Genomic DNA, 26,482 nt, shown 5'->3' with positions numbered 1-26,482 from the left:
ATGACCTCTAGTCTTAGACTCCCCCACTAGTGGAAACATCTTCTCCACATCCACTCCATCCAGTATAAGATGATAACTGCAGATGCCGGTACAAATCAAAGGGTTTTATTCACAAAATGCTGGAGTAACTCAGCAGGTCAGGCAGCATCTCGGGAGAGAAGGAATGGGTGACGTTTCGGGTTGAGACCCTTCTTCAGACTGATGTCAGGGGGGCGGGACAAAGGAAGGATATAGGTGGAGACAGGAAGATAGAGGGAGATCTGGGAAGGAGGAGGGGACGGGAGGGACAGAGGAACTATCTAAAGTTGGAGAAAACTCTATCCAGGCCAGCTCCTAGAACTCACGAAAATGGCATAAGAACAAAGACAGGACAAATGGTTTCAATCATTTTATTTGCATTAATCTTAAAATGAAAATTCAAATGTAATTTATGTTACATCATGTATGCACAAAAAATAAATGGAGGATTTCTAGAGGCAAGTAAAAGATTGACAAAACAGGAGGAAAAAAACCCACACCAGCTACAATGTTGGCTTTCAACAGAGTTTGAGAGGTTTGCATTTTGAGCTTTGCCACAATCTGAAAGGATTGTTTAAAAGATTTTAAATTCAGCATACATAGAGTGACATATTGAAATATAAATGAAAGCATTTGTGCAACCCTCAATGTAGTTCCATATATACACCACAGTACTTGCCAAATCTTGCAGTTTCATACAATGGCAACATTTTAAATCCAACTCAAATTTGATCATTTCTTAAATAAAAGTTTTGAACTTTACCTAAAATTTGCAAGTTATTTGGGCCGGAAACGTCAAAGCATTGCTTTCCGTATATGAATGTATGCCACATCTATTTTAACATTGATTGCCAGCCCATTATTTTGGGTAGTGAATATTGATGCAATATAGAGCAAGCTTGTTCCCACATTGAAGCAGGCAGGAACAAGGCAAAGCTGCTGGAATCTCTTGATACACAAACAATGTGTTGGAACTTGTGCAAAATGTGATCATGGCAAACCTGATTAAAGTAGGGATTATGTGACAAGACAGACCTATTAATGTTTTCCTCTCTTCTGGGGCATCACGTCGGTTAACTAATCTTAAACCTGGGCATGTTTTTTTCCTCCATCAGCCATACGAACTGTAGATGTCCTCTTCAATCAAATTATTCACCCTCAAGCAGCTAAAATTTAAGTGCACACTTTGCCAAACAGAATGGAGATAAAAGGAACTGCAGACGCTGGAATCTTGAGAAACGCACTAAGTGCTGGAGTAACGTCACAGGTCAGTCAGCAATTACCAGGAGGGTCGACCCAAAATGCTGGAGTAACTCAGCAGGTCAGGCAGCAGCTCTGGATAGAAGGAATGGGTGACGTTTCAGGTCGAGACCCAAAGCGTCACCAATTCCTTCTATCCAGAGAGGCTGCTTGTCCCGCCCGGTGAGTTACTCCAGTACTTTGTGTCATCTTCAGTGTGAACCAGCATCTGCAGTTCCTTCCTACACAAATTGCAAGGAAGGATTGGATAGGTGGCATTTTGGGTTGGAATCCTTCTTGAGCCACAACCTGCCTTACCTGATGCTGCTGCCTGAGCCATTGAGTTATTCCAGTGCTTTGTGTGATCTGTTGTAATTTAAGGCTCTGCATTCTTAAGTGCCAAACTACTAAACAAAATGTTTCTAAATGCAGAGTAGATTTTATTTAACATCAATAACATCACAATCATTTCCTGCAAGAAGGATCAAGGAGTTATACATAATGATGCGGATTTGACAACATTACACTGCACAGAGAGCTCCCGGCTTCATTTAGGTTAATTGATTTCAGAGAATTAAGCAAAATTAATTCTGGATATCTCGCTTTAAAAATTGAAATCTATCAAATGCAAGCTCCAATTAAATTAACACAAACCAATTTAACACATGAAGACCGAGTATACTCCGACTTCAGGTGGAATATTTATTCTCCTTCAAATAGAAAAAAAAGTTGGAAGTTACCACTGAAATACAACCAAGGATCTTTCTTCTACTGAGTCACCAGTAGGTAATAAATTGGCAGAGCATGCTGTAATTACATTTACTGTTTCTTTAGCTTGTAACAAACCTTCATTTGTATACTGCAAGTGCAACTCTGGTTAAAGATGTGCATAATGTCTCTACCAAGATTACCATCTTCCCAGAAAACATAAGAAAGCCTTAAAAATTACAGTGTACCAAAATTCCAACATGACAATTATCAAATACTTTATCAAAAACATAAGTGGTATTTCAAATTCAAATGTAAAAAAAATCAGTATAATTTACACTAGCATATGTAAAAATGCACTGCTCCCTGATCTGAAAGACAGATTTGAAGAATTAAAAGTATTTGGTGGAAATCTCCTCAAAACTCACAGGTTTCAGTTTTACGATTCTTGGTCATGGATCAGAAATGCAATCATTTTTTGGACTGCCAACATCTAAAAGTGAAGAATCAAACATCATCTTGAACAAATAGGAGACCTCTCCTAACCTTCAGCAAGCCCATTTCCTAGTTATTTTCCAAACTAGAATCACAAAATTCAGTCAACTCCTCACGTCCATTTTATAGGTTCCCTCTGATGGTAAGTGAAGGGAGACAAAAAATAACAATTCAGAAGGGACATTGAAAAATGTAGTCTCAACAAACCTGCCAGTTCTAATATGATGTTATATTCTCTCCTCCAGGGATTCCAACGCTCATTAGAAATCAAATATTTTAAAAACTGATTCTGTTCCCAGTTTCCAAAGTCAGCACTACAACTTTCTCCGTTATTTGCTTGCTTCCAGAAATCAGTTCTACATGTACCAGGAACATTTGAGAAGTCAGTCACCATTTGAAAGATTTTCTAGGTCATTTCACTGGTAAGAACATCTTTGCCAACATCAATCTAGGTTTTAGGTTCTGGCAGGAGTCAACTCTGAAATCCCGTGCCTGTATTTTAGACCATCGTTACAGCCCTCTATATTTGAGATCAATGCAGAATGGAGATTTAACCTTATGAAACTAACACAAAAGCAAATTTGACCTCTGGGCAAAGAATTACAATCCAGAGAACTTGATTACATCCACCACTTCCTATGTGAAGGAAGTGTTCCGGCAAGTAGATGTATGACAGTTTTCATGGGAGCTTCTTGACTTGAACACATAAATGGGTTGAGATTGGAAAGGTATCTTACCTTGAAATTTGGAGTACCTGTCAACATTAAAAAAAACTAGACTTAAAAAGTTCAAACTCACCCCTATACCTTCCCACCCCCTTCACTATGCTCAGCATCGCGCCAAATTGAATACATTAAATGCACACTAACAGCAAACCAGCAACATTTGAACGAAGGAGTTCTACTTGACTGTATTACCAAAACTGCCATTCCTCCTCCAAAGTTATATAGAATTAGTTAGGAGTCTGCCGTGAAGTATGAAGATCCCTACATCCGACAACTGGACATTTTCAGTAGTCACCAACCTTACTTAAAATAAAAACGCCATTTAAGCTAATTATTGCTATATTTAAAAGAAAAATCCCCCCCTTGCCCCAAAACTATTTGCTCTAATGCAACCACGAGTAAAAAGATACAGCATGTTGCAAAGTTGCCTTTAATCACCTCAATGTGTAAAAACTCTAAAAACATTTTCAATAATAAAGCATGACTGACCAAGTTTTGAAAAAAGTAGTCTAGTTAAGGCAACTGGGCACAGTCCCCAAAGTGCATCTAATAACATTAGAAGTATAGGCAACACAGTGTTCACAATATACAACTGTACATGCTCTGTGTTATAATCCAAAACTGCGGATAAAAGACAGCCAAACCAAGCAGTGATCGGAAAACCACAAATTGACAAATATATAAATCAAAGCAATTAAAAAGAATTAGAGCGAAGGGTAGATTCACACAACCACTAGGTTGCAGGCAGTATCAACTGTTCAATACTGTAATCAATGGGTATTTTGTTGGCAGGGGGAGAAAGGTGTGAGGAAATAAACTGGTGGTATGTTGCCTCCAGCAGTGTGGTATTGGATTAAAGAGTTTTAAGTTGTGACACTGTTCAAAAAAGTTAAGAGATTCTCCACTGGTTTGAAACCTATTACACGCAGAAAGTGATGTATTGATCAACGTGGACGACAAATGCAAGACAACCAAATGGCGGTTGTGGAAGTGAGGGCTTTCCATGTCAACTGTACTGTCCATGTACAAACACGCCTCAGGCGGCCAAATCAAAACACACACAATAACGAGAGAGAGGAGAATGCGCACCAACATAGAAGTACAAAATCGCTCACTTTCTTTTGAACCCAAACAGTACATTTAGAGACTGTGTACAATTAACTAGTCTACAATTAACTTGCCTGTTTGCAGCGGGGGTACAGTCACACTGCAAATCAACTCATTTAAAACATACATTCAAACTGCACAAGTTCCAGTTTGTTTCTAGCTCAAGGTCAAGAATCATTGGTTTTTCCATCTTCCCTCAAATTAATAGAAAAACAAAACGGGAGGTAGGTGGAATACGAAGAAAGTAGGGACCCAGACCACAAATCCATCAGTCAAGAATCCAAATTAATCTAATTTATATGCAGCAATATCTTTCCCCTAAGCATTTTTAATTTGCTTCACTATCAGCTTTTGGTAAATGCAGAGTATGTGTGTGTGTACTCTTCGCTTCCAAGGACAGTGAATCAACACTGCAATGTCCTTTTGTGAAATAGATGGAATATCTGTGCACCTTGGGCCTTTCAATTTGGTTGAAGGGCAATTGCTTAAAACACTGACATATGGCTAGAACCAACTAACTCATGGACGTGCATTTTTGAAGTTATTCACAAAAATATCGAAGAACTACTTAACAACAAGAGACAATGGATTTTCCCCACAGAGCATGCTCACAATGATCACACATCATACTGTGTACGCGCAGGAAACGGGGATCTTGAAGGTAGAAAAAAAGCACTAAGATCACGCTGATGTGGAAAACAGGGAGACAAATCATCTGTCCTTTGATCCAAGTTTTTCAATTAGATCTTGAAGAGGAGCAAGTTCTTTCCTGTCAATCAGATTAAATTCCTGAAATTTGGGAGAAAATCCAAAGTTATTAACAGAACTAGTAGAATGTAGAACAGAACATTACAGCAGAGGGGCAGGCCTTTGGCCCAAAATGTCCCATGACACCAAGTTAAACTAATCTCTGCCTGCATGTGATCCATATCCTGCCATCTGCATGTACCCAGAGACATTTAATGTCTCTTGAATGTCATTATCTAAAATGCCTCCACTGCCACCCCTCGCAACACATTCCAGGCACCCACCACTCTGTGCAAAAACAATTGCCCCCGCACATCTCCTCTACACATTGTACCCCCTCACATTAAAACTACATCTAAGAAACAGGTTGTGACTGTCCACCCTATCTATGCCTTCCATAATAGTGTATACTTCTGTCAGGTCTCCCCTAAACCTTCACTGCTCTAGTGAAAACAATCCAAATCTGCCCGACCTCTTATAGCTAATACCCTCCGGCACTTTTACCCCAAGGGTTAAATGTACAGAAAAGGAGTCATTGATATCTCAACTCAATCTCCATACGCCTATTAAAACAAAATTCCCTGTCATGGCTAAAGGCCTGGTTTCACGCAGGAAGAATCAGACCACCTTAGGCAATTATTCCAATAGAAGGAATGAACTGCAGATGCCGGTTTACAAGAAAAGGACAAAGCGCTGGAGTAACTCAGCAGATCAGGCAGCATCTCTGGAGAACATGGATAGGTGACATTTCGTGACTGACGGGCCCGGACCCAAAACATCACCTATCCATGTTCACCAGAGATGCTGCCTGACCCCAAGTTACTCCAGCACTTTGCGTCTACACTTATTCTTGTGTTGTTGATGTACAGTGTGTGCCTTTATATATTGATAAATGTATGTACAGTCAGTGAATCAAGTTCCAGCATCTCTAGATGTGTTCTGCTGTGCACTGCAAATGAAAATCTTGCTTTTAAGGGATGTGGTACTAATTAAAGCTATTTTAAGTGCTCATATAACTCCAAGCTAATCTAATAGAAAAAACATGACGCACACGTTAATTTAATATAAAACTACAATGCACTCCAAGAGACAGCAATCTGTTATGGTGATTAAAGATCTAAGGCTTAACTATTTAATTATGGCTTTTCTTTGGCCCAGTATATTAAAAGTGCTATTATTCAAGCACTTCCCATACATTTTCAAGATGGCGGTCGATCGTGCTGTACCGTACAGGGTAGCCGGAAACAAACAAACCGACCAATTTAATGAACATCGTTAACTTAATCAGCAGGAGGTATCTTGGGAGCATTGCAAACAGTTACACTTCCATTTATAAAGGAAAACAATGGGGAAAACCGGCAGAAGAAAAGTTTGCAGAAGAAAAGTGCCTGCATTTCCTGAAATAAAAATGCAGATGCCCAAGAGTGCAGGGCAATGAAATTTGGCCATGCATTAATTATCCTTTGATCAAAAATCCACTGTGGGAATCATAATGACATTATGCCACAATTACATCTGTGTGAAGGCAAATGAACAGATTTAAAACAGCACGACTTTCGTCATGTGCAAGACGCCTCGCCAAGAAGAGCCGACAATGCACTGGAGAATATCTTACCTGAACAAAAAAGATGAAATGCTTGAAGGAAGTGTTGAGGTGAGCCTCTTCCTGGAGTTGCATCACAGAGTCAAAATGCTGGTGGTAGATGTGAGCGTAGACCCTGAACAGCCGCTTCAGAATGGTCTTGGCCACAGACATGAAGTTTTTTGGAAAGGGCACCCCTGCAATGAATAAACACAATGAATCAAAAATACTTAAGAGTTTGTACCTTTCAAATTCAAAATTTCAAAAAATCTTAAAAAGCAAAAATTCTACTTCAGGTGTCATCAGAACTTGTCCAAATTTTAACAGCCAACGTCTAGAGTAAAATCTTGTAGGTAATAAAAGTCAAGGCTGAAAATTCTTAGGTCAGCCAGCATTGATGGAGGAAGAGATAATTCTTAGTTTGTTTTTCATGCTCCTGTCCCAAGATGTGTAATCACCTCACTAATCCGCAAGGATGAACTATCAGCCTTTAGAGATACAGCGTGGAAACAGGACCTTCGGCCCACTGAATCTGCGCTGAATCCGGAGCGATCACCCCGTACACTAGCACTATCCTACACACTAGGAACAATTTAGTTTTTACCAAAGCCAATTAACCTAAAACATGTACGCCTTTGGAGTGTGGGAGGAAACCGGAGAGCCCGGAGAATCCACCATGTCACAGGTAGAACTTGCACACTCCGCACAGACAGCACTCGTAATCAGGATCAAACCTGGGTCCCTGGCGTTGTAAAGCAGCAGCTCTATCACTGCGCCACCCTATTCCGCACGTGATTATTTGCTTTATATTTGGTCAGACCTCGCTTGGCAGAGATGAAGCCCAGGGTGGACCAGAACAAGTCCGACCCGCAGAGTAACCAAGAAAAACGTATAAGATTATTAAGGGGTTGGACACGTTAAAGGCAGGAAACATGTTCCTAATGTTGGGGGAAGTCCAGAACAAGGGGCCACTGTTTAAGAATAAGGGGTAGGTCATTTAGAACAGAGATGAGGAAAACCCTTTTTAGTCAGAGAGTTGTGAATCTGTGGAATTCTCTGCCTCAGAAGGCAGTGGAGGCCAATTCTCCGAATGCATTCAAGAGAGAGTTAGATAGAGCTCTTAAGGATAGCGGAGTCAGGGGGTATGGGGAGAAGGCAGGAACAGGGTACTGATTGAGAATGATCAGCCATGATCACATTGAATGGCGGTGCTGGCTCGAACGGCCGAATGGCCTACTCCTGCACCCATTGTCTATTGTTTATAAAAACTTGGCAGATGGCAAAGCCCTGCTCCCAAGTTAGTATTGAGAGAAAAAAAGGACTCAAAACAGTCCTTCAAAATGATCATGATAATATTTCTTTCTCCAAGCTCCAAATTCACGGTGGTGCAGCGGTAGAGTTGCTGCCTTACAGCGAATGCAGCGCCGGAGACTCGGGTTCGATCCTGACTACGGGCGCCGTCTGTACGGAGTTTGTACGTTCTCCCCGTGACCTGCGTGGGTTTTCTCCGAGATCTTCGGTTTCCTCCCACTCCAAAGACGTACAGGTATGTAGGTTAATTGGCTGGGCAAATGTTTTAAAAAGATTGTCCCTAGGGTGTAGGATAGTGTTAATGTGTGGGGATCGCTGGGCGGCGAGGACCCGGTGGGCCGAAGGGCCTGTTTCCGCGCTGTATCTCTAAATCTAAAAAAAATCTATATCAAATAAACGTGACCCTGCACCTGACCTTCACTGGCTCAGGATCCACGAACAAGGCTTGTGAGCACGCACACCAAGGATCTGCAGTTCACTTCTGTTGCTGATTAAAAATTATTTAATCTCTCATTCCCACCATTCTACAGTGACACCGAGGGGTTAAATCACTTTAAAAAGAAAAACACTTTAAAAAGAAAAAAAATGTAATGCTGGAAACCGGAGTATGTCAATGCCAGTTTAATTAAAATGGTCCAATTCTATCAGGTCAGGAAGGATGCAATGTAACTAATCACAAGGTTCCTGCAGCCCATGTTCAGCTCTGTTGGAACCCAAGGCAGGGGTTTCAAAGTGGGAGAGAGAATTAATGTTCTCTCTCCTCCCCCCCCCCCACCCCCCCCCCCCCCAATCCTCTTTTTGGCAATTCCAAATAGTTACTCTACTTCTCCCATTAACCCCCCCCCCCCTCCACATTTCGTTATTCACACCATTCTTTCACCACCTCCAGTCTTCCTTCTCTTTCCTTTACTCTGTCCTTCCCTCCACTTTTCACACAGCTTAATATTTATTTTAGCACTAACTCTTTTTAGTTCAGCAATACAATCCATTGACTGTTCCTCACCACAGACTGCATGGCCCAGTTAAGCATTTACAGCATTTAACATCCATGTTCATGGATTAGTCATAATTAACACAAGTCATTGGAGCAGAATTAAGCCTTTCGCCCCAGTCTACTGAACCATTCAATCATGGCCAATATATCTTTCCCTCTCAACCCCATTCTCCTGCCTTCTCCCCCTAACCTTTGACACGCTTACTAATCAAGAGCCAGACAATTTCCGCTTCAAAAATACCCACTGACTTGGCCTCCACAGCTGTCTGCAGCATTGAGTTCCACAGATTCACCATCCTCTGGCTAAAGAAATCCCTCCTCACCTCCTTGGTACATTCGTTCTCTCTCTACTAGATTGCAATTTCATTTTCAATGAAGAGCTTTCATTTCCAAAACAGTTGAAAGAAAATGGCTTACCAATCTTGGAAGGAAAGAGAGTCTCATCGTCGAGCTGGTCCTGTACCCATGTCATAAGGTAATCAATGTACTTTGGAGCAGAACATTTGATCGGCTTCTTAATGTTTGTGCCATCAGCCCAGTGGTATTCGTACCTTGGTGGTAAGAGATGGCAAGAAAGAAAACAATGCATGAATATTGAATTTACAATATCTATTTTACTAACTTCTAGGATGCTACATTTGAGATTATTAGTTAGACGGTACTGCAAGTCCATTTATTATTTTTGTCATATTTTCTTAAAACATGGATGGAAGTCCATCAATTCCATTCTGGGAGTCAAAACAAACCGATCAATCTTATTCCCCCACTTATGTAACCTATTCCCTCTTGTACACCATCAATGTCACACCAATTCTTCTACCATCCAATCTATTGGGGGAAAGGTTAATGTAACCAATTAACCTACCTACCCCTACCGCCCAGCATGACTTTGGTAACCCAGCCATTCGCTGGTGTAATCCACTCAGAGGTCAAGGACCTAACTCGGATGACCAAAACCATGATGCAGTAGGACTACAGATTACACCACTGTACCACTTTTGCTTCGATCACTCAACAATTTTATCAGGAAGCAAGAAACCCCAGATTCAAACTTCTTACCCACACATTGTGCCAACCATGCTCCCTTCAAAAGGAAAATGCAAGCACTTCCATTCTCCTGTTAGAATCCATCCATCCTGTTGCTCGTTGCTTCCTTCTTTAAGCTCACACACGTGGCCATAACCTTCCTTGTTACCACGCCTTCAAAATGGCCTCGTCCCCCACCTTGCTTCCTCGAACCGTACAATGTCACAGTGGCAAAGTTGCTATATTCTAGCGCCAGAGACCCAGGTTCAATCCGGACCAAGGGTGCTGTCTGAAAGGAGTTTGTACATGCTCCCTGTGACTGCGTTGGATTTCTCCAGTTCCCTCCCACACTCCAAAGAGGGAATGGGTTGTATACGTGGAGGAATAAGATTGATCAGATTGTTTTTGATTCCCAGACGCACTGGTTTGTAGGTTAATTGGCTCAGGAAAAACAGTAAAAGGTTGTCCCTGGTGCCTAAGATAGTTAGCGTTCGGGGTGAACGCTGGTCGACATGGACACATTGGGCCGACTGGGCTGTTTCTACACGGTATCTCTTAAATCTAAAAGTAAAGTCTATGAAGCCAACTTCCTGTTTTCTTACTGGCTCACCCATAATTACTGAGCCCAAGACAGTTTCCTTTTGTTTCTTTAGGTATATTGCTCTTCCTGCGTTCAAGTCTGCTGTCATCATTGCATTGCGACCTCCATTCCGAAACACTGTCTACCCTAAATGCTGCATCGTGCCTCCTAAATTTTTCCTGCTGTTCTACATTCAAGTTCCTCCAAACCAGTTTTCAGCCGTCCCATCGTATCATAAACCATATACCTTACTGCCTCAAACACAGCACCTTATTCTGTTGCTATCTCCACCTCACCGTTAGTCTCCTATCTTCTGCATTATACCTGCCGACCCAAAACTCCGCTACTCTTTTCTCAAGGAATCCCACCCACTTACCTCAACGCCCTCTCGAGCCATTGTTATAAAATCTGATTTGCATCCGACAAATAAAGATTGCTTTTGTCTGAAATGGCCACCTTTTATCTAGAGGGCAGAACGGCCTAGTTAACAACCATCCAGCTACAGAAAACACACTGTCAAAATCTAAAAATACTGTCGGTACAAAAGGGAGCCTCTATGAAATTGCCCAATGGTTTGTGTTCCCTTGAGTTTAGAACAATCCTACTCTAACTTTCATTGCAGGACAATCCCTCCCTCCTACCAGTCACCAATCTGGTGAATTTATATTACACTGACTCGCGACCACACCTACACCATAAAGTCATTGTCAACCTTGCTATTTAGAAGCGTCACACAAGTCTTAGCCGACAATGCAGACAGAGCACATCTTTCTCACCTTGGTCCTGCTGACATAACAGGACAGCTTTGTTCTGTACAAAACTCCGTTATTGTTCCATATAACATGTTGATTTGGTTGAAGAAGTCGACAGCTGAAAAGAAATAACACCCACATTTCTACTGTCATCTTCATGCCATTCATTCAGTAAACAAGTCCTCAAGTGACTGCCCACATTGAAAAACAGTTATAGGGACAATTAAGTTATTGTTGAACTTTAACCAAAATGTCTAAACACTAGAAATAATCTCATGCTTGACACACTAACAGTTGTATTCCCAGACATTTCACTTTCATTCTTCCAAAATGTTTAATATTTTCTTTGATGGGATGGTGAAAGCTGAGGGTCGGGGAAAAGGGACAGGCAAACAGATGAAAGGACATTAAACACATTTCTGCAGCTCCTTTGATACATGATCAAAGTGACAAATGATTGTCAATGTTACATTTCACAAAGGCAACGATTAAAAAGGAAATCCAGATTGGTATAACCACAATTCCACTAGGTATCAAGACAATGTCGAAATACAAATTGCACAAGCATATAACGTGACAGTAAAAAACCCAAAGCCATCAATAAGGCTAGGATAAAAGACAATGGACCAGGTGCTGTTGATAAATGGGATTACAATATATGGCCAGTATGGATCAGATGGGTCATTTTCCGTGCTCCATGACAATGAAAACATGATCAATTTAAATAGCATCTTTACCACAACATTTGCCACAAAGCCGTCTTAGGACAGCAGGAAAACGTGGTCACAAAGTGCTGGTGTACCTCAGCAGGCCAAGCAGCACCTTTGCGGAACATGGATAGGTGACGGTTTGGACCAGGACCCGTCTTTAGCTTTTTCCTTGTTTCCACAGGAACACTTGTTCAATCAGGGAGGGTTAAGGAATGTGATGGAAGGGGCAGAGTATTCCAGAACTTTGCACCCTGGCAGCTGAAAAGATAATCAGCAGTGGCACAACTACACGGAAATAGAGAGAGAAAACCAGGTGCAAATTGGCCAGACTTACTATTGACGGCAATCCATTCATTAAGATCCTCGCCTTCTGGTAACATAACAGCCTGACGGAGATTACCACTGCCCAAGGTTGCTTCGGCATGCTTTAGTAACTCGTATTGGTGAGAACCTTCTGGAATGTTCTTTTTTGGTTTGAAAGTTCTATGATTCCGATTCCCACTGGAATGCAATTAAAGCAAGTTATTTATATTTCAGCACTGTAATTGTACATGTATGAAAGTTGCCTAATGGGAAACAGGGGAAAGGAAAGAGGAAAGACTTGGAAAGAGCCAAAAATCACACTGGAGTCTGATGTAATCACAACTATTTTCAGGGTGAAGTCAGCAGCTCCAGAAATTCAACCAAGCACCCCCATTCACACACAAGCCTTTCAGTCTCAGTCACACGTGAATGACGTTAACAGGAAATTAGGCCACATTGCTCTAAAGGGCTGCGAACACTGAACATTTTCATAGCATGGATATTGCAGCAACAGCTGCATCTGACAGACGACTGCCCCAGACGAGGTCCCAGTCCAGCATTTTGAACCTGAGCGTGTTAATTTATTGGAATATCATTGCCCCACTGAGCTGGGTGATGCCTGGGCCCCATGATTATGGTGAGAAGGCAGGAGAATGGGGTTAGGAGGTAGTGATAGATCAGCCATGATTGAATGGCAGAGTAGACTTGATGGGCCGAATGGCCTAATTCTACTCCTATTCCATATTGACCGTATTACTCCAGTGAGCTCCATCTCAATCTCCACACCAGAGGGGAAAAAGGTCATTTAAAATGTCATTTTGCAGGAAGAAATTTCCACCTCCCAGAAGTTTAAATGACTGTCGCCATATCTTGTAGTTAAATGGACTCTTGATCAAGACTCGCTCACAACTGAGGACGGACCTCTCATCCTAAGAATTATCCTGGTAAATTTATGAAGGGGGGCAAAAGTGTACACTGCGTTCCAGGTGAGTCCACAAACAACATCCTGTGTAATTACAACAAAACCTCCCTACTTGTAAACTCTAACCCCTTTCTAACCACTCGTTGGACCTGCCTGCTAGCTTTTAGTGATTCATGCATTGGAACACCTAGATTTCTCCACATTTAATGTATTTGCAGTTTCTCCCTAGTAATCCACTTTTCATTCCTCTTACCAAGGTGCATGACCTGGCACTTCACCACATTAAACTCTATTTGCCAGTTTTTTGCCTACTCACTCAAATCTATATATACCCCATTGTGGAATCTCCCTTCTACCTAACCATATAACAACTACAGCACGGAAACAGGCCCGTTCGGCCCTACCAGTCCACGCCGACCACTCTCCCTGACCTAGTCTCATCTACCTGCACTCAGACCATAACCCTCTAATCCCCTCTTATCCATATACCTATCCAATTTACTCTTAAATAATAAAATCGAGCCAGCCTCCACCACTTCCACCGGAAGCCCATTCCATACAGCCACCACCCTCTGAGTAAAGAAGTTACTCCTCATGTTACCCCTAAACTTTTGTCCCTCAATTCTGAAGCTATGTCCCCTTGTTGGAATCTTCCCCACTCTCAAAGGGAAAAGCCTACCCACGTCAACTCTGTCCGTCCCTCTCAAAATTTAAAAAACCTCTATCAAGTCCCCCCTCAACCTTCTACGCTCCAAAGAATAAAGACCCAACCTGTTCAACCTCTCTCTGTAGCTTAAGTGCTGAAATCCAGGCAACATTCTAGTAAATCTCCTCTGTACCCTCTCCATTTTGTCGACATCTTTCCTATAATTTGGCGACCAGAACTGCACACCATACTCCAGATTCGGCCTCACCAATGCCCTTTACAATTTTAACATTACATCCCAACTTCTATACTCGATGCTCTGATTTATAAAGGCAAGCATACCAAATGCCTTCTTCACCACCCTATCCACATGAGATTCCACCTTCAGGGAACAATGCACAGTTATTCCCAGATCCCTCTGTTCCACTGCATTCCTCAATTCCCTACCATTTACCCTGTACGTCCTATTTTGATTTGTCCTACCAAAATGCAGCACCTCACACTTATCAGCATTAAACTCCATCTGCCATCTTTCAGCCCACCCTTCCAAAAGGCCCAAGTCTCTCTGTAGACTTTGAAACTCTAATTCATTACTAACTACACCACCTATCTTAGTATCATCTGCATATTTACTAATCCAATTTGCCACACCATCATCCCAATCATTAATGTAAATGACAAACAACAGTGGACCCAACACAGATCCCTGGGGCACTCCACTAGACACTGGCCTCCAACCTGACATACAATTGTCAACCATTACCCTCTGGTATCTCCCATTCAGCCATTGTTGAATCCATCTTGCAACCTCACTATTAATACCCAACGATTTAACCTTCTTAATCAACCTTCCATGTGGAACCTTGTCAAATGCCTATTTTCACATCATTGGCAAATCATAGAGATACAGCGCGGAAACAGGCCCTTCGGCCCACCGGGTCTGCGCCGCCCAGCGACCCCGCACATTAACACTATCCTACACACACTAGGGACAATTTTAATTTTTTTTTTTTTTTTTTACATTTGCCCAGCCAATTAACCTACATATCTGTACGTCTTTGGAGCGTGGGAGGAAACCGAAGATCTCGGAGAAAACCCACGCAGGTCACGGGGAGAACGTACAAACTCCGTACAGTCAGCACCCGTAGTCAGGATCGAACCCAAGTCTCCGGCGCTGCATTCGCTGTAAGGCAGCAACTCTATCGCTGCGCCACCGTGCCAGCCCGTTATCTAGGTCAATAAGCGAGCGAGCAGGCTTGTCTTATTTTCTACGAGCTGGCCCATTTTAATCCATCCCAACACATTACCTCTGATACCGTGGGCTTTTAATTTATGCACCAGCCTCGTTAACATTGATGCCCAGTCCATCATGGGTCCTGCCCTCCCCACCATCAAAGGGATCCATAGGAGTCACTGCCTCAACATTACAGCCAGCATCATCAGAGACCCACATCACCCTGGCCACACTCTCACTTCACTCCAGCCACCGAGTAGAAGGTATAGCAAAACTAACATCCACGTTCAGGAGCAGCTTCTTCCCAACAACCATCAGGCTGTTGAACACTACAAACTCCAAACTGCCTTGATCGCACGAGGGACTTGAGCATTGTTTTTTGTCTTTACACTATACTGTTTGCTTGTCTTGTCACATTGAACATTTAGTTGTGTAGAAAGGAACTGCAGACGCTGGTATATACTGAAGATAAGCACAAAGTGCTGGAGTAACTCCGCCTGTCAGGCAGCATCTCTGGAGAAAAATAATGGGTAACCATATGAAGAAGGGTGAAGGCCAGAAACATCACCCACACTTTTTCACCAGACACTGAGTTACTCCAGCACTTTGTATTTATCTTAAACTTAGTTGTTTATTATGGTGTCTACCGAGTACTATGTTCATATATCTGGCATATTGCTGCAAGTAAGAATTGTTTTCTATTTTGGGACATGTGACTCTTGTGCAACAACTTCACAAATAGTCTGTTGGAAACCACATGGTCCCAATCTCCTGACACACAATCTCACACTACACATGATCTTCAGAAACCACTACTCTCCCAGGTCATAATCTCTAAACTCTGCTCCCTTTCCCCAATCCTGACACCCATGAATTGGTCTTGCCATATTTTCCCTTCAAACACATCAACAGAATGGGAAGTATAAGAAAATAACTGCAGATGCTGGTACAAATCGAAGATATTTATTTCACAAAATACTGGAGTAATTCAGGTCAGGCAGCACCTCAGGAAAGAAGGAATGGGTGACGTTTCGGGTCGAGACCCTTCCACAGACTGATGGATGTCAGGGGGGCGGGACAAAGGAAGGATATAGGTGGAGACAGGAAGATAGAGGGAGATCTGGGAAGGAGGAGGGGAAGGGAAGGACAGAGGAACTATCTAAAGTTGGAGACGTCGATGTTCATACCACTGGGCTGCAAACTGCCCAGGCGAAATATGAGGTGCTATTCCTCCAATTTCCGGTGGGCCTCACTATGGCACTGGAGGAGGCCCATGACAGAAAGGTCAGACTGGGAATGGGAGGGGGAGTTGAAGTGCTCAGCCACCGGAAGATCAGTTTGGTCAATGCGGACCGAGCACAAGTGTTCAGCGAAGCGATCGCCGAGCCTGCGCTTGGTTTTGCCGATGTAAATAAGATGACATCTAGAGCAGCGGATGCAATAGATGAGGTTGGAGGAGGTGCAGGTGAACCTTTGTCTCACCTGGAAAGACTGTTTGGGTCCTTGGATGGAGTTGAGGGGGGAGGTTAAGGGACAGGTGTTGCATCTCGTGCGGTTGCAGGGGAAAGTGCCCGGGGTTGGGGTGGTTTGGGTAGGAAGGGACGAGTGGACCAGGGAGTTACGGAGGGAACGGTCTCTGTGGAACACAGAGAGGGGAGGGGATGGGAAGATATGGCCAGTGGTGGGGCCCCGTTGTAGGTGACGGAAATGTTGGTAGATGATATGTTGGATCCGCTGGCTGGTGGGGTGGAAAGTGAGAACGAGGGGGATTCTGTCCTTGTTGCGAGTGGGGGGAGGGGGAGCAAGAGCGGAGCTGCGGGATGTAGAAGAGACCCTAGTGAGAGCCTCATCTATAATGGAGGAGGGGAAGCCCCGTTTCCTGAAGAACGAGGACCCTGACGTGAGAGGACGCTGGCGTTGTTTATTCGCCGCTTCTCCGTTAGGATAGTTTGTCTGTTTGTTTTTGTTATGATTGTTTATGTAAAGCGCTTTGAGCTACTGGTAAGGCGCTATATAAAATAAATGCTTATTATTATTATTATCTCTGAAGCCCTAGTGTGAAACACCTCATCCCGTGCGTAGATGCGGCATAGACAGAGGAATTGGGAGTAGGGGATAGACTTTTTGCAGGAGACCGGGTGGGAAGAAGTGTAGTCCAGATAGCTGTGCGAGTCAGTGGGTTTATAGTAAATGTCCGTCACTAGTCTGTCTCCTGTGATGGAGATGGTGAGGTCCAGAAACGGGAGGGAGATGTCGGAGATAGTCCATGTATATTTAAGGGCAGGATGGAAATTGGAGGTGAAGTGTATGAAGTCAGAACGGGAAGGCTGCTTTGCAACGGGTGATCAATACATTTGGATGCACTGCAACAGAAGTTTGCTACCATCAAAGCAGTCGATGGCACACCACTGCTGGATCATTGGTGCTCTTCTATCTGCACCGGAGAACACTAGCCTACAATCTTACAGTCAACTTTTATCCTGGAACAATCTGCCTGTTCAACTTTATTTTGGGTTTTCAGTCGAGTACTCTAAAAGGAAGTTTATAAACTAATACAGAAAGAATTTAACAACAACTCTTTAATATTTCCTCACACTGCATTTGCAATATTTCTTATGTCACTGAAGACCATTCAGCCCATTAGATCCATACCAGTTCCCAGCAGAGCAATGCCATCAGTCCCATTCTACCTCTTCTCCGTAGTCTTGCAAATTATTCTCTCATACAATCACAAACTGCCCTTCACCATTACGCACACTGATGACTATTTTACAGTAACAACTTAACCTCCCAGCACATCTGTGGATAAGGACTAGTGGTTGTGGTGGAGGGAACCCACACGATCACAGAGAGGGCATGCAGACTCCATACTGTCCAGAGATCTGGATCGAACTCCAGCAAATGCAATGGAGAAGCAACAGCAATAATTGCTGCAGCACTTTTCACCCCAACTTTAATTATAGCAAGAATTGCTAGCCAAAGTGTCCATAAATTAAAGATAAGACAACCAACATTGACATGCACACCATGTGGCAGAAACTGTACAAGCTATAACTTGAATATCATTCCAGAAATAGGGGTGTGATAATCCATTCCCCCCCCCAGTTTCATCAGTTCACTTGGTGCAGTAATTTCACAGCTGGCTTGTTGAAGGTCAAGTTTTAACACAATGTAAACTCGTAAAACTACCAGACAAGACTTGAAGAAACTTTGCTGAAGATTTGCTTTGATGCAAGCCACAACTCATATTTAAGCATGCTGGAGGTAGAGTTGAGTTTATTGTCATGTGCACAGAGGTACAGTGAAAAGCTTTTGATGCAGGCTAACCAGTCAACAGAAAGACAATGCATGATTACAATCGAGCCATTCACAATGTACAAATACATGATAAAGGGAATAGTGTGAATAACATTTAGTGCAACCCAAAGTCCAGTAAAGTCTGATGAAAGATAGTCCGATAGTCCTAATGAGGTAGATCGCAGTTCAGGACTGCTCACTAAACAGCAACACTGCAATGCTTACACACTCATTAGTTTATTATTGTCGTGCGCGCCAAGATGAGGACAGCAGCTATGAAAAACGAATCTTGATTTTAAAAAATGGAGCACTTTAAAAAAGCAGAGGACAGTTCAAGTAACCATTACGCGACTCATCGATATAAGCAGCAGCATTCCACAACACAAATCAAAAGTGGATGGTGCGTACTGAAATTCCAGAACTGTCGTCAGTCAGAAATTCAGATTATATTGGGCCACATATTTCAAAGGCCTGGAAGAGGCAGGCGTGCAGAAAGGCTTCTGCATGGTAAATGCAATGAAGAAATAACCAAAGGCTAGGGGAGGATGCACAGCGCCTCAATTTAGCCAGTGGAGCAGAGAGAACAAGCAGATTTCCCACAGCAGTGCCTCTGTCATTTTGCCCTTGCACCCTTGAAAATTTCCAATATGCAAGGTGAACAATAAGCAGAACACAAATGAACAATGAATTATCTAATGGAAGCTGAAGTATCAGTTGGGGCATTGTAATTGGTGAGAGTAAAGAGATGAAATTTACAGAATTAAGTGCAGGTTTGTAGGTTAATTGGCTTCTGCAAATTGTCCGTAATGTGTAGGATAGAACGAGTATATGAACAGGTTATCATTGGTTAGCGTGGAAACAGGACCTTCGGAGGGTTGAAGGGCCCGTTTCCACACTGTATCTGAACTAAACACTTCAGGATTCTGTTAAATTGGGAACTAAATGCTGGACAATCAGTAGTCAGTTTAGGCCTTTTTAATGAAGAAAACGTTAGGTACAAAGACAACAGAGAAATGAAAAGAGGAAGGTCTTTTGAGGGATAACATTCAAAATGGAAGCAAATACAATTGGGACAAGGAATACAAAGGATAGATTTACAAGGAGGTGCAACTAGAGAACTGTTGGACTAAGTGTTTAATGGGCACATGATGGAGAATTGAAGGGTGCAAGAATCAGACTTTGCAGTCATACTAGCAAACTGACTAGTGTTTCAATCACAAAATGTCAAGCACTTTAATCAGCAGTATAGCATAGAACATGGAAGTAGTGCAGTTGAATCACTGTTTTACTTGGGGCCTAGGACTCTAGAAAGGGAAGTGGTAAAAGGATAGATTGTGCAACCTGTGTGTGCGCACAGAATGTTGCCAGGCAGAGAAGGCTTTGATGGAACTGTGGATCAGATAGAAGAGAAATAATCACCCTCCAATAATGAAAGAAGCAAAGCAATGAGAAAAGGCATGTGTGAAGCATTGTGCTACAAATGAAAAAGCCGCAGAGCGCAGTGGGAGAGGAAGGAAAGGACGAAAACAGTGTTGGAGGAACTCCGTGGGTCAGGCAGCATCTGTGGAGGGAACGGACAGGTGATATTTCAGGCCTTGTCCAGACTGAATGTAAGGGGGGGGGGGGGGGGGGCAGAAGAAAGCTGGAAAGGCGAGATGGGGTTAGGCCAAAACCTGGCAAGCATAAGGTGTGTGGAATAAGTGACAAAGAAGCTAAAAGGAGAGACGAGGAATTGGATGTAAAACCAGAGGGGGGTTATGTAGGTGCAAGGGGTCCGGGAGGGATAAAAGAGAAGTGGACCTGGGAATAGGATATGTGTGCATGAAGGAAAGAAAGCACAAAATGCTGGAGTAACTCAGTGGGTTGGGCAGCATCTCCAGAGAACATGCCTAGGTGATGTTTTGGGTGGAGACCGTACTACAGACGATCCCCAACTCAAAAGTCACATATCCATGTTGTCTAAAGATGTTGCGTGATCTGTTGAGTTTTGTATCTTTCCTTGGTAAACTAGTTTCTGCAATTCCTTGTTTCTACAACCAGAAGGGTGGAATAGAAACTTCACAGAAAACCCATGGGGCCAAAACATACTTTTTTTTAAAAAACTTGAGTCACATGGGTGACAACAGGAAACAGCAGAAACTATAGGTAGAAATCCACAGACAGACTATACAAGAACAGGATTAGGTTGGACTCGCACACTGAGTACGAAGTGAACAGAGATGACAAAGTTGTTCGGCATGTATACAAGTTCAGGCAGGCAGCAGTGGAATGGGCCTTTCAGAACTTTATGTTCAAGAGAAAAAGAAACTACATCAGGTTCCTGTCGCTATTACCCAACAGCCTCTGCTGATAAAAGGCACGCACTTTATATTGAGATATGTAGAAAAAACAAATCTCATTCCAATCCAAAGTAAAACAGAATATTAGTCACTACTGAAGCTGGCGTGAAGAATAGCTTCTTGATATGATAAATGAACATGATAAATAAATTATGCTCATCATAAGAAAACAAAAAAAGTCTTGATATTTAATCTGCAGCTTAAAATACTTGGGCCAAGTTATAGAGAAGTACAAATTAAAATATTACTTTCAAAGCAAACATATTAGAATTATTAGACATTGAGGAAACATTGAAACAACAGTGACATCAAAGAGCCGTGCTAAAAAACAGACAAGAGGGAATCTCTCATAGGTTACAGAAGAGCTTTGTCCATAGATGGTTGTGGTTATTGGAGGGTCTCGGCCTCAGCAAATCTCTCGAGTTCCCCTGAGAAACTCTTCACCCAAGCATCAACGAGAACCTCTCTAAAAATAGTGGAGACATTTGCTGCTGATTGCACAGTGTGCAATTCATTTCCCACTCCCCGGAAAAGCTGTCCAAATGGCCTTTGCCGTACAAGACTCAAATATCTTTAAAGTTTGGACTAACGAGAGGCACAAAAACTCATAAGCTCACAAAACATAGGAGCAGAATTGGGCCATTCAGCCTCTCGAGTTTACTTTGCCATTCGATGGTGGCTGATCTATTATTCTGCTCAAACCATTTTCCTGCTCTCTCCCTGTAATCATTGACACCCATACTAATCAAGAATGTCTGCTTTAAAAATATCCAATGACTTGGCCTCCACATCCACCTGTGGCAATGAATTTCATACATTCACCACCCTCTGGAGAAAGAAATCGCCCCTCGTCCTATTATTCTGAGGCTATGCATCCTTGCTTTTATATTCTAGTCCTCGTGAAATGAATGCTAACATTGCATTTGCTTTCCCTACCACCAACTCAACAGGCAAATCAGTATTTTGGAAATTCTGCTCCTGCACCTGCACACCCAAGTCCCTTTGCATCTCCGATTTCTGAATCCTCTCCCCATTTAGAAAGTGATGTATGCCTTCATCCCTTTTAACAAAGTGCATGACAGCACACTTTGCTATGCTGTTTTCCATTTGCTACTACATTGCCCACTCTCCCAACCTGTCCAAGTCCTTCTGCAGTCCCCGTTTCCTCTACACGACCTGCCCCTCCATCTATCTTTGTGCACCCATTAACTTGACCACAAAGCAGGTTTGTAGGTCAATTCCATTATCCAGAAGATAGACCCAAAATGCTGGAGTAACTCAGCGGGACAGGTAGCATCTCGGGATAGGAATGGGTGACATTTCGGGGTCAAGACCCTTCTTCAGACCGAGTGTGAAGAAGGGTCTCGACCCGAAAGGTCACCTTTTCCTTCTATCCAGAGATGTGCCAGTCCCACTGAGTTACTCCAGCATTGTGTCGATCTTCGGTGTAAACCAGCATCCACAGTTCCTTTCGACACAATTCCATTATCCAGATCATTAACATACAATGCAAAAAATAGCAGACCCAACACAAGACTTCTGCTGAACGCCAGCAGCCACCGTACGGCGACCAGAAAAGGCCTCCTCAGACCCACTCTTTGCCTTCTGCCTGTCAACCAATCTTCTATATATGCCTCTAAAACCCTGGCCTATTATCTAGTTCAGCAGCCTAAAGAAGTGCCAAACAGCACTCGCAAATCTAACAACTATCAGCCACAACTGCTGCGTCATCAACCCTGCAGGAAGTGACTCAACTTTCAATTCCCCAAAGTGTCTTCAAAATCTGCAAAGAGCAGTTAAGGAAACTGATGGAATACTCTCCACTGGCCTGGATGAAATTCAACTCCAATTACACCCACAAAGGTCAACACAATCCAAGGCAAAGTAGTTTGCTTGGCCTTACACCTCATGCACTAACCCAAACATTTATCCTCTGCAACCAGCGAACGACACTACACCAAGAGCTGCAAGAGCTCAATTATGCTTCCTCCCAAGTCCACAAAATCCAGCACCAAGGACAAGGGCGGCAGGTGCTTGGGAACACCGATGGCAGGGTGGCACAGTGGTTGAGTTGTCGCCTCACAGAGTCAGAGACCCGGGTTAGATCCTGACTACAGGTGCTGTCTGTACAGAATTTGTACGTTCTCCCTGTCACCCCGTGGGTTTTCCTCGGTGCTCCGGTTTCCTCTCACATTCAGAGACGTGCAGGTTTGTAGGTTAATAGCCTTCTGTAAATTGTTCCTGGTGTGTAGAATTGAACTAGTGCAAGGGCGATCCCTGGTCAGCGTGGACTCGGTGGACCAAAGGGCTCGTTTCCATGCTGTATCTCTAAATTGAACTTAATTACTGCCAAGCCAAACACCACCTTACATTTTCTCATTATCACCAAGTCTAAATCCCTGACTCTCCAGCCAATGTCACTATGGGAGTACTTTACCAGAAGGACTGCAGTGATTCTACAATTCAACGCCACCACCTTGTCAATGGCAATGAAGGCTGGCCTTGCCTGTGACACCTAGATGTTATAAATGAATAAAAATATTTAACCTCTATTCCAATGCTGAAAGTCAAGTACTAGATACTGAACATAACTCAGCAGGACAGGCAACATCTCTGGCGAGAAGGAAAGGGTGACGTTTCGGGTCGAGACCGTTCTTCAGACCAGAGATGCTGCCTGTCCTGCTGAGTTACTCTAGCATCTTGTGTCTGTCTTCTATGTGTAACCAGCATCTACAGTTCCTTCCAACTAAATACTGAACATCAATACATCTCCAGTGAGAAAACAAACGTTTCATAATCAGTTTGCAAAATCTTCACATGGAAGAAGACGAGCAACACAAGTTGGTCAGGTGAATCTAGGTACTGGTTGCTTTACCAATGACATCCACTGAAGTAATTTACTGCACCGGCTTCCCTTTCATTCCAGAAAATATATATTGGCAGCCAGGATAGGTCATAAAGAGGGAAAGTGATCTGATAAATGAGCAGAGAATGTGGCAAGGTCACGGGTACTATCCTGTACAAACAGATCCAGCGGCTCTTTTTCCTGAGAAGACTGAGGAAGTTTGGCATGAACACCAGCATCCTCACAAACTTCTACAGATGCACCATCGAGAGCCTGCTGACAGGCTGCATTACAGTCTGGTACGGGAACTGTTCTGCCCACAGCCACAAATCACTACAGAGAGTGGTGAAGACGGCACAGCACATCACTGGCAACTGTCTCCCGGCCATTCAGGACATTTTCTACCGGCGGTGCCTGCGGAAGGCACGCAGCATCATCAAGGACCACAGCCACCCAGCACGCAGGCTGTTCTCCTTGTTACCGTCAGGCAGACGATACAGGAGTATGGCTGCATGTACCACCAGACTTAAGAACAGTTTCTACCATCAGGCTTCTGAACTCAAACACATTTCACATTATATATGTGCATTATTTTAATATTGTCTTTTTACCTTACTAATGTCATTTTTCAAATCTTATTTATCCTTGGAATATTATAGACAATAGACAATAGGTGCAGGAGTAGGCCATTCGGCCCTTTGAGCCAGCACCACCATTCAATGTGATCATGGCTGATCATTCTCAATCGGTACCCCGTTCCTGCCTTCTCCCCATAAAGAGCTCTATCTAGTTCTCTCTTGAATGGATTCAGACTTGGCCTCCACTGCCTTCTGTGGCAGTGAATACCACAGATTTACAACTCTCTGACTGAAAAAGCTTTTCCTCGTCTCCATTCTAAATCACTGCTGAGGTGACCCGTTGTCTTGTCAAATACATTTCATTGTACCGTTGACCCTGTGTCAACCTACATATGACAAATAAATAAATGTATTATATATTTTTTAATTTAGAAGTTGATCAGCTCATCTAAATCGGACTGATTGTGGGCCAAGGTGCAGCCCCAGACGAAATGCCATCCAAAGTTTCAACAGTAGAATAATTAAAAATTAATATTTCAACTGCTGCAAAGGTGAATGATGGCTGTCACGAGGAGGGAATCTCCATTCAAAACTGTAGTTGCAGCATGCACACAAAGTCAGACAAACATCTATCACAAAAAAGCAAACTACAGGTGAATTTAGAGACTTCATCTGAACTAAGTTAGAGCAGCCTGCCACAAACCACAAAACCACACAAGCAAGCCTTTAGAGGCACAATATCTCGAAAATGGCCATCTCATTTCCATTAAAACAGGTGTCTTGCCACTATTTATTTAAGCAATTCCTATTGGCAAGCAGTCGCCATGGCAAACAGTGAACTGGAAATCAAGGTGGTAATTCAGAGTATGTCTTTCGAGACAAACATCACAAATTATAATTTTCTTGTAAAAGTAATATGTATTAACCAAAACCATGGCATTCTTATAATGTTTCAAATAAACTGATTCCAAGATTCAGACTCAATATGATCTCAAAATTGTTACTGCAACACACAAGTACACTTGCTATGATATAAAATTCTAAATAATACATCGAGTAATCCATCATTCCATACCATCAAAAGCTTAGTGTTGTTATTTTTAACAATTGCAAACACCATAATGAAGGAAAATGGATAACAGGCAAAGGTCATTGTAAAGTAGTCAAGATTTGTAAACGTCAGGAAGTAAACACAGCAGAAAATAATGAAGGAAGATAATTGAAACCTACAGTTTTCCTTCCTGGTGGAGGCAGAGAGAAAATGAAGGAGAGAGGTAAATTATTTTGAAGTCTATTAATTCAACATGAAACACAAATGGGTAGTTGCAGCTGGCAAACATATTATTGCTGGGGGTGGGTGAGGGTGGGGAAAGACTTTTGCAAACATATGACCAAAAATACAGACAACAACCAAAGAATCCACATGGAGTAATCAAACACGATGCTTCACGAGTAGAGCTCCCATCTTCCCCCAAAAAAATTGAGTATAAGGACGATTATAACCCACGTTCTGGTAGTGGGTTTCACAAATGAAGGTGGTGGTTAAAATAAACCATAACACTATGGCTCAAATGAAAGCTTTGAGTTAGTTCTTTCTCATTGATATATTTTCATTGTATTTAATTAATGCATGAAAAAAAAACATTAGTCTAACTCCAGCACTAGTGGCAAGACACATGTTTAAATAGAAACGAGATGGCCATTTTCAAGATTTAAAAAAAACCCAACACTTGCTCCATGAAAGAAATTGGGATCAAAGATATAGATATAACTCAAGATTTTAAAATAAAAATAGGGAAGCCTGTCAAATTGTGTGGGGGTTTGTTTTTGCTGATAAAACAGTGTTTTCAATCAACACAAATGTACCAATCCAACAGAAGATTTCCACAGGTAAATTGGCTCTAGGTAGGAGAAGGTGCAGCCTCAGTAATGACAGCAACGAAAAATAAAATAAATAACAAGGCAGGGAGGTGAGGTGGAGAGAAGGAGCAGGCCCAGAGTCAGCACACAGTTCAGCAGTGAAACAGGAAGAATGGAGGAGACACACACACTTACAATAGGAAGCTCATTTTCTGCTAGCTTTGTTCCACACGAAATCGGCAGAAAAGTCAGGGGGTTTATTATTTTTTTTAAAGGGTTTATATAAGTAGCGTAGACATTACAATCCGATCCACTTTTTAGGGAGGCCTCGGGAGTTGCCTTCATGCGGCGACGGCGGCGGCAGCGACGACTAACAAGCCTCTCCCGTCACACAACTTGACCAACTCTTCGCCAAAACCTCGCGACACCCGCCTCGAAAAACCGCGACTATGCAAATCCAGCAC

The 26,482-nt window shown here is 42.7% G+C and overlaps 1 protein-coding gene across 1 annotated transcript; it reads right to left on the bottom strand.

Moving 5' to 3' along the window:
- Window positions 1–375: 375 nt before the first annotated feature.
- Window positions 376–26,402, bottom strand: LOC144610292 (MOB kinase activator 1A). Its single transcript, XM_078428887.1, has 6 exons — window positions 26,214–26,402; window positions 12,329–12,495; window positions 11,309–11,402; window positions 9,344–9,477; window positions 6,655–6,818; window positions 376–5,081 (listed from the first exon to the last, which is right to left on the bottom strand). The coding sequence occupies exons 1-6, from the start codon at window positions 26,225–26,227 to the stop codon at window positions 5,004–5,006; spliced, it is 651 nt and encodes a 216-aa protein (XP_078285013.1). The 5' UTR covers window positions 26,228–26,402; the 3' UTR covers window positions 376–5,003.
- Window positions 26,403–26,482: the final 80 nt, after the last annotated feature.

The sequence above is a fragment of the Rhinoraja longicauda genome, chromosome 36, assembly GCF_053455715.1.
Source record: "Rhinoraja longicauda isolate Sanriku21f chromosome 36, sRhiLon1.1, whole genome shotgun sequence".
NCBI lineage: Eukaryota > Metazoa > Chordata > Chondrichthyes > Rajiformes > Arhynchobatidae > Rhinoraja > Rhinoraja longicauda.
The sequence above is the reverse complement of the archived record's forward strand: the minus strand, read 5'-3'. Positions and strand labels throughout refer to the sequence as shown.